Below are 13,477 nucleotides of genomic sequence, written 5' to 3'. Positions count from 1 at the left end.
CACCTATAGACGATTGACATACAGACAGAATACCAAAGTCGACCGACGAATACACTTGATAAATCGTCAATTTTGTAAATAATAACAAAGTCGACCGATGAATGAATGAATGAATGAATGAATGAATGAATGATCGTTTTAAGGCCATTTTTCCCCACGAGAGCAAGGGTTAGCCTTGCGGGCTCCATGACAATCATGGTTCCCTGTTTGAGGCAATGTTTTTTTTTATGGCCAGATGCCCTTCCTGATGCCAACCCTTAGTCGCCTCTTACCATGCGCAGGCATACGGTGTACCTATTCTAAGCCGGGGTACACACCGGGATCATTCATCTCAGCAAGTTGGTACTCAATTTGCCGACCCCGGAAGGATAACAGGCCGAGTCAACCCCCCTGGCGTTAATTCAGCTATTGACCAGGATTCGAACCCAGGATCCTAGGATCCAAAGCCAGCACCCTAACCGCTAAGCCAACACCAGGATCAATGTACTTCATAAATCGACAATTTTGTAAATAAAAACAAAGAAGACGGATCAATGTACTTGATAAATCGACAATATTGTAAATAATAACAAAGTGGGCCGATCAATGTACTTAATACATCATCAATTTTGTAAATAATAATAAAGTCAACCGACCAATGCACTTGATAAATCATCAATTTTGCAAATAATAGCAAGGTCGACCGAACAATGTACTTGATAAATCGACAATTTTGTAAATAATAACAAAGTCGACCGATTAATGTACTTGGAAAATCGACAATATTGTAAATAATAACAAAGTGGACCGATCAATGTACTGAATAAATCATCAATTTTGTAAATAATAACAAAGTCGACCGATCAATGTACTTAATAAATCATCAATTTCGTAAATAATAACAAAGTCGGCTGATCAATGTGCTTAATAAATCATCAGTTTTGTAAATAATAACAAAGTCGACCGATCAATGTACTTAATAAATCATCAATTAGGTAAATAATAACAAAGTCGACCGATCAATGTACTTAATAAATCATCAATTAGGTAAATAATAACAAAGTCGGCTGATCAATGTGCTTAATAAATCATCAGTTTTGTAAATAATAACAAAGTCGACCGATCAATGTACTTAATAAATCATCAATTTCGTAAATAATAACAAAGTCGGCTGATCAATGTGCTTAATAAATCATCAGTTTTGTAAATAATAACAAAGTCGACCGATCAATGTACTTAATAAATCATCAATTAGGTAAATAATAACAAAGTCGACCGATCAATGTACTTAATAAATCATCAATTAGGTAAATAATAACAAAGTCGACCGATCAATGTGCTTAATAAATCATCAATTTTGTAAATAATAACAAAGTCGACCGATCAATGTACTTGATAAATCATAAATTTCGTAAATAATAACAAAGTCGACCGATCAATGTGCTCAATAAATCATCAATTTTGTAAATAATAACAAAGTCAACCGACCAATATACTTGATAAATCGTCAATTTTGTAAATAATAACAAAGTCAACTGACCAATATACTTGATAAATCATCAATTTCGTAAATAATAACAAAGTCGACCGATCAATGTGCGAAATAAATCATCAATTTTGTAAATAATAACAAAGTCAACCGACCAATGTACTTGATAAATCGTCAATTTTGTAAATAATAAAGTCAACTGACCAATATACTTGACAAATCATCAATTTCGTAAATAATAACAGAGTCAACCGACCAATGTAGTTGATAAATCATCAAATTTTGTAAATAATAACAAAGTCGACCGATCAATCTAGTTCATAAATGGACAATTTTGTAAATAATAACAAATTCGACCGAACAATGTACTTGATAAATCGACAATTTTGTAAATAATAACAAAGTCGACCGATCAATGTACTTAATAAATCATCTGATTAATAACTTGATAAATCATTGACTTCCGCTTCTGGTCTTGCCGGCGAGGTTTCGTTTATTCGCAGCTGTCGACGCTCTCCATCGAAATCGAAGTTAAGTAATTGTTCCCATTTGTATTTTCATTAAAACTGTATTTATTTTATGGTGTGCGTACCTATAGTGTGTCCCGAGGAAGATTCTCGGTGTAAATGTTTCATACCTGTATAGAAAATCGTGTTAATTCGTGTCGTGTCTTTTGAGGCCTTGTAGGCAACTGTGTCCTACATTGAGGCTTTTGTATTTCTCTCAGCGGTCCGTCGTTTGTGCTCCAATAACTTTCGTTCTCTGTTTTTCCCAGTCTTTTCACCCCATAGCCTACTCCCTTGTTTAAAATCTCAACTCAAAAAAACAACAAAAAAAAAAACAACATTTCCTTCTCTGTTCTTATTCGTTTATTCGTTGTTCTTATTCATTCGTTCATTCTTCGACCACGTGTTTCTCCCCCATTTCCCCAGATAGTTTTCACTGCTCAATTTTAAAATGTTTAAACTTTCCCCTGAAGTACTGCATTCTGTCGTATATTATAACACCTTTTTCTTCTTCTTCTTTAAAAGGTTGCTTTCGACTTGCTCACTAAATCTATTCATCCCAAAAAAAAACTCCATCTCTTACAGTGCCTCTTTTCTACATTCCCTAAACTCACCTGCACTCCACCCCCCCATCCAGCGTCCTTAAACGTATTTTTAACTTGAAGGTCAAAAGAAACTCATTTTGCAATAATTGTTCGTTTCCCATTAATCGTACACTTTCCAAAATCCAATCTCACCCCTCCCCTCCAAATCTTCCCCATCACCCCTCCCCTCCAAAACTTCCCCATCACCCCTCCCCTCCAAAACGTCCCCATCACCCCTCCCCTCCAAATCTTCCCCATCACCCATCCCTTTCAAATCGTACTCCTTTCCCCTCCCCTCCAAATCCTCCCCATCACCCATCCCTTTCAAATCTCCCCCCTTGCCCCTTCCCTCCTAAACTCCCCCCACACCCCTCGCCTCCAAGACTCCCCCTGGCCCCTCCCCTCCTAGACTCCCCCCTCACCCCTCCCCTCAAAATCTCCCCCATCTCCCATCCCTTTCAAATCCCTCCCCTTGTCCCTTCCCTCCTAAACACCCCCCTAACCCCTCCCCTCATAAACTCCCCCCTCGTCCCTCCCCTTCAAATCTCCACACACTAATTTCTTCTCCATTTCCCCACTCTCACCCCTCCTCCTCAAAGCGTCCTCCCCGCTTCTTCCCCCTTCCAACTCTCACCTCCATCTCCCCCAACCTCCTGCTTTGCTCTTCCCCCTCCTCAAATAACACCTCATTGTACCTCACCCAATCACCATCAAACCTTTTGTCTGCCCCATCCTTCCCTTTCTCAGAGCTATTCTGAAATCTCTGACACACCTTCAACAGCTCTCCCTACATCTTCCTCCTCTTCCACATCTTACCCTACCCCTCCTCCCCCCTGTTCTGTATCCGATGCTCCCCCTTCCTCTTCATTAACGGTATGGACCTCAAACATCCTGGGCCTTCGTTCAAACTTAACTGATCTCTCCATGCAGGTTGCTCTGACCAACCAGACGTGATCTGCTTAACAGAAACTTTCCTCCTTCATGATGTCTCTGATTCCTTAGTATCTCTCCCGGGTTACTCCCTCCTCCGGTATGGTAGACCTGAGCCTCGTCCTGGAGGTGGGGTTGCTATCTTTATCAAAAACTCTCTTTCTCACTCGCCCTGCACTGCCCTCTCTCCACCTCACCCCCAGGAATACCTCTGGCTACGGCTTCCCCTTCGCTCCCACCTCTTGTTCATATGTGTGTTGTACCGTCCACCAAACAGTGATGACTCCATCTACATCTCGCTGTCTGATAATACGGACCAACTTCTATCTACTCATCCCAACTCTCTCTTCCTCATATGTGGTGATTTCAATTGTCACCATGCCAGTTGGTTGGGTGTGGGTACCTCTCTCACCAGCCATGGCTCCTCAGCAAAGGACTTCTGCGACTCACTGGGACTGACACAATCTGTCAATTTCCTGACCCGGATCTCGGCCAATGGAGCATCTTCTCTTCTGGACTTGGTTATGACTAACTTCCCTGAAAATGTCTGCTGCTTTTCTTCTGCTCCAATTGGCTCATCTGATCATGTGCTTGTTAAAGTGGACATCTCTCTGACCATTCTCAGGGAGCCTCCTCAGCATAGACGAGTCTGGCATTTCACTCAGGCCAACTGGCATGGTCTTCAAGCAGCCATCAATCATCTGGACTGGTCTCCCATCTCTACCACCTCTGACATCAACTCATCCTGGGAATTCTTCCAAAGTAAATTGCTCTCTCTCTCATGCACAGATTTATCCCATCTCGTCTTAAGTTGTCATACCCTTCCTCCCGTCCATGGTACACGGCATCTTGTGGTGATGCTGTTGCCCAGAAACAACTTGCCTTTGTCCCCTGGAAAGCAAATCCAATGGAAGGAAATCTCATTTCCTTTCAGAAAGCCTGAAACAAGTGTGTGTCCAACCTCAGGAGAGCGAGGAAACAATATCTCTCCGTTCTCAAGACCGAACTCTCTTATCTGTCTCCCTCTTCCAAATTCTGGTGGTGTCTGGTCAAATCTGTTTCTGGTGTTTGTTCCCCCTCCATCCCCTCCCTTACCTCAAATGGCTACACAGCTGACTCCGCACGTGAAAAAGCTGAATGCATCAACTCTGTGTTTGCCTCTAAATCTTGTGTCCCAAACCCATCCCTCTCTGTACCCACCGTACCCAGTCGTACCCAGCTGCTCCTGGACTCTGTGTCCTTTCCTCCTGACAAGGTGGAAACGTTTCTGTCAACCCTTGACTCTGATTCTGCAACTGGACCTGACGGCATCAGCCCACGGCTCCTAAAATCCTGTTCTTCCGCCCTTTCACTCCCTCTCTCTGTTCTCTTCACCCTCTCTTTTGCTCAAGGTCAATTGCCACCTGCTTGGAAATCAGCCAACATCACCGCTTTACACAAAAAAGGTGCAAAAACAGATCCTGGCAACTACAGACCAATCAGCCTTCTCCCAATTATCAGCAAAGTCATGGAATCCATCATTGCTTCGGATATGAAATCTTTCCTCTTCTCCAATGGCTTGATCTCTGATAATCAATTTGGTTTCAGACCAGGTCACTCTACTCTGGACATGCTACTTCTGCTGTCTCAACAATGGATGGAGGTCCTCAATGCCAAACAGGAAATTAGAGCCGTCTCCCTTGACATGTCACATGCCTTCGATACGGTCTGGCACCCAGCTCTGCTCACCAAACTCTCCTCCTTTGGTATCCATGGAAATCTCCACGCATGGCTGGCGGACGTCCTCTCTAGTCATAGTCAACGTGTGGCCCTGAATGGGTTTCGCTCATCTCCTCTTCCTGTTCCTGTTCAGGCTGGAGTTCCCCAAGGCAGTGTTCTGGGCCTTATGCTTTTTCTGGTCTTCATCAATGGTCTCTCTGACTCTCTTGAAAATCCTCTCTATCTCTTTACTGATGACTCCACTCTCTGCCGCTCCATTCGTCATCCCTCAGATCGGCAGTCTGCAGCCTCCTCACTCTCTGCAGACCTGGACAAAATCACTGACTTGGCAAACAAGTGGAACATGTCTTTGAATCCTGACAAATCTCACACTCTTACGATGTCTCTCCAAAACGACCGACTGGACAACCCTCCCATCCACTTTCTGAAAAATCCTCTCCAAGAAGTTCTGTCACTCAAGCTTTTGGGACTCACTATCTGCCATGATTTTTCCTGGGAAAACCACATTTCAAATCTGGCCTCCAAAGCCAGTCGCCGACTGGGCATCCTCCGTCATGCAAAGTCCTTCCTTGGCACACCTGAGCTCCTCACCACATGCAAGACTTTCATCCGCAGCTCAATGGAATACTGCTCTCCCCTCTGGGCTGGTGCTCCTGCCTCACACCTCGCTCATCTTCATGCTGTTGAAACCAAAGCGTTCAGAATCGTTGGAATCTCCCGTGATGAAGCTACCTCCGAGGGCCTTTCACTTACTCACCGCAGGCAGGTTGGTGGTCTTTCTGTCTTCTACCGTCTCCTCTCCGGCCTTGCTCCTCCAGCTCTCTCTGGGCTCTGTCCCCCAAATATTCCTAAAGGTCGCACAAGATCTGCCTGCAACCCTCTTATGGTTAAACTGCCAAAATCAAGACTCTCTGCTCACCTTCACTCTTTCATTCCTCTTTTCTCCCGCCTCTGGAACAAACTCCCCCACTCCCTTCAATCTCACTCCTCCCTCCAGGTCTTTAAGACAGCTGTTCACCACCATCTCTTATCTTCCCCCATCCAAAACCTTGATCTTTTCTACCCACACTAATTTCACCCCAAATCCTCTTTTTTGAAATACCATCTTCTTTCCTGGAAGTCCTTGGTGTCCTTGTGTTTATACTTCTCCCACTCCCCACCCCCTTCCCACGCCACCTCCCCCCAAGCCCTCTCCCTCCCACACATTCCCGATGTCCCTCACAAATGTTGTGTTTATTTGCTTCCCCTTCTCTCCCAATCTTGTCTACCGCTCCCCTTTTTATATACTTTGGTTGTTTATCTGTTTGATTTGTTTGTGTGATAAATGTTAGCTCTTTCACGAGCGCCGATTATGTATACAAAAAAATAATAATCTATTTTGTAAATAATAACAAAGTCAACCGACCAATGTACTTGATAAATTGTCAATTTTGTAAATAATAACAAAGTCGACCGACCAATGTGCTTAATAAATCGTCAATTTTGTAAACAATAACAAAGTCGACCGACCAATGTACTTGATAAATCGTCAATTTTGTAAATAATAACAAAGTCAACCGACCAATGTGCTTGATAAATCGTCAATTTTGTAAATAATAACAAAGTCGACCGACCAATGTACTTGATAAATCGTCAATTTTGTAAATAATAACAAAGTCAACCGACCAATGTACTTGATAAATCGTCAATTTTGTAAATAATAACAAAGTCGACCGACCAATGTGCTTGATAAATCGTCAATTTTGTAAATAATAACAAAGTCAACCGACCAATGTGCTTGATAAATCGTCAATTTTGTAAATAATAACAAAGTCGACCGACCAATGTACTTGATAAATCGTCAATTTTGTGAATAATAACAAAGTCAACCGACCAATGTACTTGATAAATCGTCAATTTTGTAAATAATAACAAAGTCAACCGACCAATGTGCTTGATAAATCGTCAATTTTGTAAATAATAACAAAGTCGACCGACCAATGTACTTGATAAATCGTCAATTTTGTAAATAATAACAAAGTCAACCGACCAATGTACTTGATAAATCGTCAATTTTGTAAATAATAACAAAGTCGACCGACCAATGTGCTTGATAAATCGTCAATTTTGTAAATAATAACAAAGTCAACCGACCAATGTGCTTGATAAATCGTCAATTTTGTAAATAATAACAAAGTCGACCGACCAATGTACTTGATAAATCGTCAATTTTGTGAATAATAACAAAGTCAACCGACCAATGTACTTGATAAATTGTCAATTTTGTAAATAATAACAAAGTCGACCGACCAATGTGCTTAATAAATCGTCAATTTTGTAAACAATAACAAAGTCGACCGACCAATGTACTTGATAAATCGTCAATTTTGTAAATAATAACAAAGTCGACCGACCAATGTGCTTGATAAATCGTCAATTTTGTAAATAATAACAAAGTCGACCGACCAATGTGCTTGATAAATCGTCAATTTTGTAAATAATAACAAAGTCAACCGACCAATGTGCTTGATAAATCGTCAATTTTGTAAATAATAACAAAGTCGACCGACCAATGTACTTGATAAATCGTCAATTTTGTGAATAATAACAAAGTCAACCGACCAATGTACTTGATAAATCGTCAATTTTGTAAATAATAACAAAGTCAACCGACCAATGTGCTTGATAAATCGTCAATTTTGTAAATAATAACAAAGTCGACCGACCAATGTACTTGATAAATCGTCAATTTTGTAAATAATAACAAAGTCAACCGACCAATGTACTTGATAAATCGTCAATTTTGTAAATAATAACAAAGTCGACCGACCAATGTGCTTGATAAATCGTCAATTTTGTAAATAATAACAAAGTCAACCGACCAATGTGCTTGATAAATCGTCAATTTTGTAAATAATAACAAAGTCGACCGACCAATGTACTTGATAAATCGTCAATTTTGTGAATAATAACAAAGTCAACCGACCAATGTACTTGATAAATTGTCAATTTTGTAAATAATAACAAAGTCGACCGACCAATGTGCTTAATAAATCGTCAATTTTGTAAACAATAACAAAGTCGACCGACCAATGTACTTGATAAATCGTCAATTTTGTAAATAATAACAAAGTCAACCGACCAATGTACTTGATAAATCGTCAATTTTGTGAATAATAACAAAGTCAACCGACCAATGTACTTGATAAATCGTCAATTTTGTAAATAATAACAAAGTCGACCGACCAATGTACTTGATAAATCATCAATTTTGTAAATAATAACAAAGTCTACCGACCAATGTACTTGATAAATCGTCAATTTTGTAAATAATAACAAAGTCGACCGACCAATGTACTTGATAAATCATCAATTTTGTAAATAATAACAAAGTCAACCGACCAATGTACTTGATAAATCATCAATTTTGTAAATAATAACAAAGTCTACCGACCAATGTACTTGATAAATCATCAATTTTGTAAATAATAACAAAGTCGACCGACCAATGTACTTGATAAATCATCAATTTTGTAAATAATAACAAAGTCAACCGATCAATGTACTTGATAAATCATCAATTTTGTAAATAATAACAAAGTCTACCGACCAATGTACTTGATAAATCATCACTTTTGTAAATAATAACAAAGTCGACCGACCAATGTACTTGATAAATCATCAATTTTGTAAATAATAACAAAGTCGACCGACCAATGTACTTGATAAATCATCAATTTTGTAAATAATAACAAAGTCTACCGACCAATGTACTTGATAAATCATCAATTTTGTAAATAATACAGAGGGGGGCATTAACATATAGTCGTGGGAATCTTATTCCCTCATTCTCTCCTCAAAAGTTGAACCTTACCATGTCCATCCCAACTCCAGTTGCCAGGCAGCTTGACAGCGGTGATAAATCGTACATGGCCTGTGTGGCCATGTGAAACACCCACTACCCCTGGGTATTTCACGTCAGGTGACCGCGATGAAGGATTCAGTGGAGGCAGGGGCAGTGTGAGAAGCACTCCAGCACTAGTCCCCACCCAAAGAAGAGCATCGGTGGGTCGCAGAGCTGTCACTCGAAGGCAGGCAGACTTGTGCTGCTGGATGATTGCATCGCTTCCTGTATGCAAATCATGGAAGCAAAGGTCACTTGTGGCTTTGAATTGAAATGGCTAATTTCTGCAAATGCCAAACAATGGACTTTGAAAAGTAGAGAAAGGCCGTCTTTGAGCATCAGGTTACGAAAATGTCGTTTCTGAAAATTAATTGAAAGAAAATCTTATTATAATAGAGCAAACGTATATGGTAATGTATGTCGCTATGTTTGTATGCGACGAAAAATGTCTTCTTCTTCTTCAAATAAAATTACCACCCTCTTAATTAACCCTCTTAATTGCGTTAAGACTGCTGAGACCACTCAGACACTTTAATTCGCCCAAGACCCTTCAGACCACCAAGACCCCTGAAGACCCAAAACACCCTGAAGACCCCCAAAGACCTGAAAGACCCAAAACACCCCATAGACCCAAAATACCTTTCAAGGCTGGCGGACTTCCTCTCTAGTCATAGTCAACGTGTGGCCCTGAATGGGTTTCTCTCATCTCCTCTTCCTGTTCAGGCTAGAGTTCCACAAGGCAGTGTTCTGGGCCCTGTGCTTTTTCTGGTCTTCATCAATGATCTCTCTGACTCTCTTGAAAATCCTCTGTATCTCTTTGCTGATGACTCTACTCTCTGTCGCTCCATTCTTCATCCCTCAGATCGGCAGTCTGCAGCCTCCTCACTCTCTGCAGACCTGGACAAAATCACAGACTGGGCAAACAAGTGGAACATGTCTTTCAATCCTGACAAATCTCACACTCTTACGATGTCTCTCCGAAAAGACCGACTGGACAACCCTCCCATCCACTTTCTGAATAATCCTCTCCAAGAAGTTCTGTCACTCAAGCTTTTGGGTCTCACTATCTGCCATGATCTTTCCTGGGAAAACCACATTTCAAATCTGGCCTCTAAAGCCAGTCGCCGACTGGGCATCCTCCGTCGTGCGAAGTCCTTCCTTGGCACACCTGAGCTCCTCACCACATACAAGGCTTTCATCCGCAGCTCAATGGAATACTGCTCTCCTCTCTGGGCTGGTGCTCCTGCTTCACACCTAGCTCGTCTTCATGCTGTTGAAACCAAAGCATTCAGAATCATTGGAATCTCCCGCGATGAAGCTAACTCCAAGGGCGTCTCACTCACTCACCGCAGGCAGGTTGGTGGTCTTTCCGTCTTCTACCGACTCCTCTCTGGCCTTGCCCCCCCAGCTCTCTCTGGGCTCTGTCCCGCAAATATTCCTACAGGTCGCACAAGATCTGCCTGCAACCCTCTTATGGTCAAACTGCCAAAATCAAGACTCTCTGTTCACCTTCACTCCTTCATTCCTCTTTTCTCCCGCCTCTGGAACAAACTCCCTCACTCTCTTCAATCCCACTCCACCCTCCAGGTCTTTAAAACAGCTGTTCACCACCATCTCTTATCTTCCCCCATCCAAAACCTTGATCTTTTCTTCCGCCGCTAACTTCACCCCAATTCCACTTTTTTGAAATACCTACTTCTGTCCTGGAAGTCCGAGCAGTGTCCATGTGTTTTTTTTTTACCTCTCCCATGCCCCCTCCTTCCCATGCCTCCTTCCCCCAAGCCCTCTCCCTCCCACAGATCTCCCGATGTCCCTGCTCTCAAATGTTGTACTTGTGTGGTTCCCTCTCTCTCCCCATCTTTTCTCCAGCTTCCTTTATCTTATGTTGTATGTGTCAGTTTGTTTCTTTGTGATCAATGTTAGCTCTTACACAATCCTCGATACAACAACAACAACATGCATTTTAAGGCCATTTTCCCTGCTAGAGCGGGGGTTAGCCTTGCGGTCCCCATGACAATCTTCTCCATTTTGCCCTATTTTCTGCATCTCCCCTTGTTAACCCCCTTGCCCGCATTTCTTCTTCCACCATCTTTAGCCAAGTCTTTCTCGGTCTTCCCCGTCTTCTACTTCCTTCTACATTCATTTCCATCACTCTTCTCAACCAGTCACTTTCATCCTTCCTCAACACATGACCAAACCATCTCAACCTGTTCCTCTTCACAGCATCAATCACAGGCTCTATTCCCATCATCTTTCGCAATTCATCATTTGTCTTCCTCTCTCTCAACGATACTCCGCACATCCATCGAACTATTCGCATTTCCACCCTTTCCAGCCTTCGTTGCTGCTCTACGTTCATTACCCATGTCTCGCTCCCATAAATCATAACACTTCTCACACATGCAGTATACACCTTTCCCTTCAGCTTCAGCGACACTCTCCTCCTCATCAGCACGCCACTCAGTTGCCGAAACTTCTTCCATGCACATCTCACTCGAGCAACCGTTGCCGAGTCTGATCCACCTTCTCCATTCAGCATGTCTCCGAGGTAGGAAAATGTTTTCACACCTTCCAGCTTCACGCCGTCTCCAAGATCCAACTCAACATTTCCTCAATCTGCAGCTCCCTCTGTGCACACCTTACATTTGAATGTAGGTGCCACACTGGTAAATGACCCTCTCAGACCACTACATTTTTGATGAACCCACTCAGCGCGCATTGTACATTGAATGGAGTTCACTCCGACACCCTTCCTGCACACAGCACACGGCCACTTCCCAGTTCTTTCCACCTCACCACATGCTTTACCACTTGCCATCACCTTCGTCTTTCTGATATTCACCTTCAGACCTTTTGTCTCCATACATTCCTTCCACTTGTTCATCTTTTCCTACAGTCCATCCATACTTTCCGCAATCAACACCACATCATCTGCATACAACAACTCCCACGGTAAACCCTCCTTTACGTTGTGAGCCAGCACCTCCATCACAGCTACAAATAGTAGTGGACCTAGTACCGACCCCTGATGCACTCCCACCTTCACCTCAAACTCACCACTGTTCCCATCCTTCGTCCTTACAGCTGTGCGCGCTCTTTTGTACATTGCCATCACTACTCTGATCAACCATTCCTCCACTCCTAACTTCCTCAATGCCCATGTCAATACTTTGCGTGGAACCCTATCGAATGCTTTCTCCAGATCAACAAACCCAAAAAACAACTTCTTCCTCTTCTCCATGTACTTCTCCTGCAACTGCCTCACAATGAAAAGCGCATCTGTCGTTCCTCTTCCTGGCATAAATCCAAACTGCATTTCGTCAATCTTCACTTTCTTCCTTATCCTCCTCTCCAACACCCTTTCCAATACCTTCATTCCATGCTCCAATAACTTTATCGCTCGGTACGAGCCACACTCCAGAGGGTCACCTTTCCCCTTGTATAGAGGGACGAGGGTACTCAGTTCCCAACCCACTGGAATGCGGCCTTCTTTCACCACCAGATTACAGATCTCTGTCATTCTCTTCACACCCCAACTTCCTGCTGCCTTCAACATATCTCCCACAACTCCCGTCGGCCCTCCCGCTTTTCCACTCTTCATTGCTTTTATCGCTTCCTCAACTTCCTTCTCAGTTATCTTCTCTGCCGGTCCTAAAACTGGGTTACTCTCTATGTTGCCATCCCATTCATTCTCTGTATTCAACAGCATTTCCATATATCTTTTCCATCTTCCTTTAATTCCATCTGGGTCGACAACGATTTGTCCCACTTCATCCTTCAAGCAACTCACCCCCATCACATCACACCTCTCTTTCGCTATGTGCTTTGCATTCCTGAATACTGCTTTCTGACCCTCTTCCGAATCCAAGCATTCTCCGAACATTTTCCTGCATGCCTCCTGCGCCTTTGCTACCTCTTTCTTTGCAGCCTTCCTGGCTGCCTTATAACTTTCATGCTCTGCTGTTTCTGCTCCCGTAGCCTTCGCCTTCTGCCACTCCTTGAACTTCTTCCTCCTCTCGTCAATCCTCTTTCCAACTTCATCATCCCACCACCATGTTTCTGAGTGCCTCGGTGGTCCTTTTGTCCATCCACATACCTCACCAACGGCTCCCAACAGACTAGCTTTCATTGACATCCAACCACTTTCAAGCTCAACCACATCATCCTCTACCCTACTCAGCCTCTCTTTTAATGCCTCCCTTACTGTCACCTCTTTCAACCTCCACACCTTCATTCTCGGTTGGTACTTCACCCGCCGAGCTCTCCTCGCACCTTTCACCCTTATGTCGCAGACAACCAAGTGGTGCTGTGATCTTGTATACAAAAAAAAAATTCAACAGCTGAACGGGATTCAAACTCAGGACCATGGGTTCTCAAACCTGCCACC

General features: G+C 42.6%; 1 protein-coding gene across 1 annotated transcript in view; it reads right to left on the bottom strand.

Moving 5' to 3' along the window:
- LOC137424370 (rho guanine nucleotide exchange factor 17) overlaps positions 1-13,477 on the bottom strand; it is a 375,708-nt gene that overhangs the window by 96,850 nt on the left and 265,381 nt on the right. Inside the window, exon 20 of the mRNA XM_078775397.1 lies at positions 9,061-9,315. Coding sequence (XP_078631523.1) covers positions 9,061-9,315 — 255 coding nt within the window. The remainder of the gene's footprint in view (positions 1-9,060; positions 9,316-13,477) is intronic.

Source organism: Myxine glutinosa, chromosome 4 (genome assembly GCF_964187855.1).
Source record: "Myxine glutinosa chromosome 4, kmMyxGlut1.1, whole genome shotgun sequence".
Taxonomy (NCBI): domain Eukaryota; kingdom Metazoa; phylum Chordata; class Myxini; order Myxiniformes; family Myxinidae; genus Myxine; species Myxine glutinosa.
Note: the sequence above shows the minus strand (reverse complement) of the source record. Positions and strands in the feature narration are given on the sequence as shown.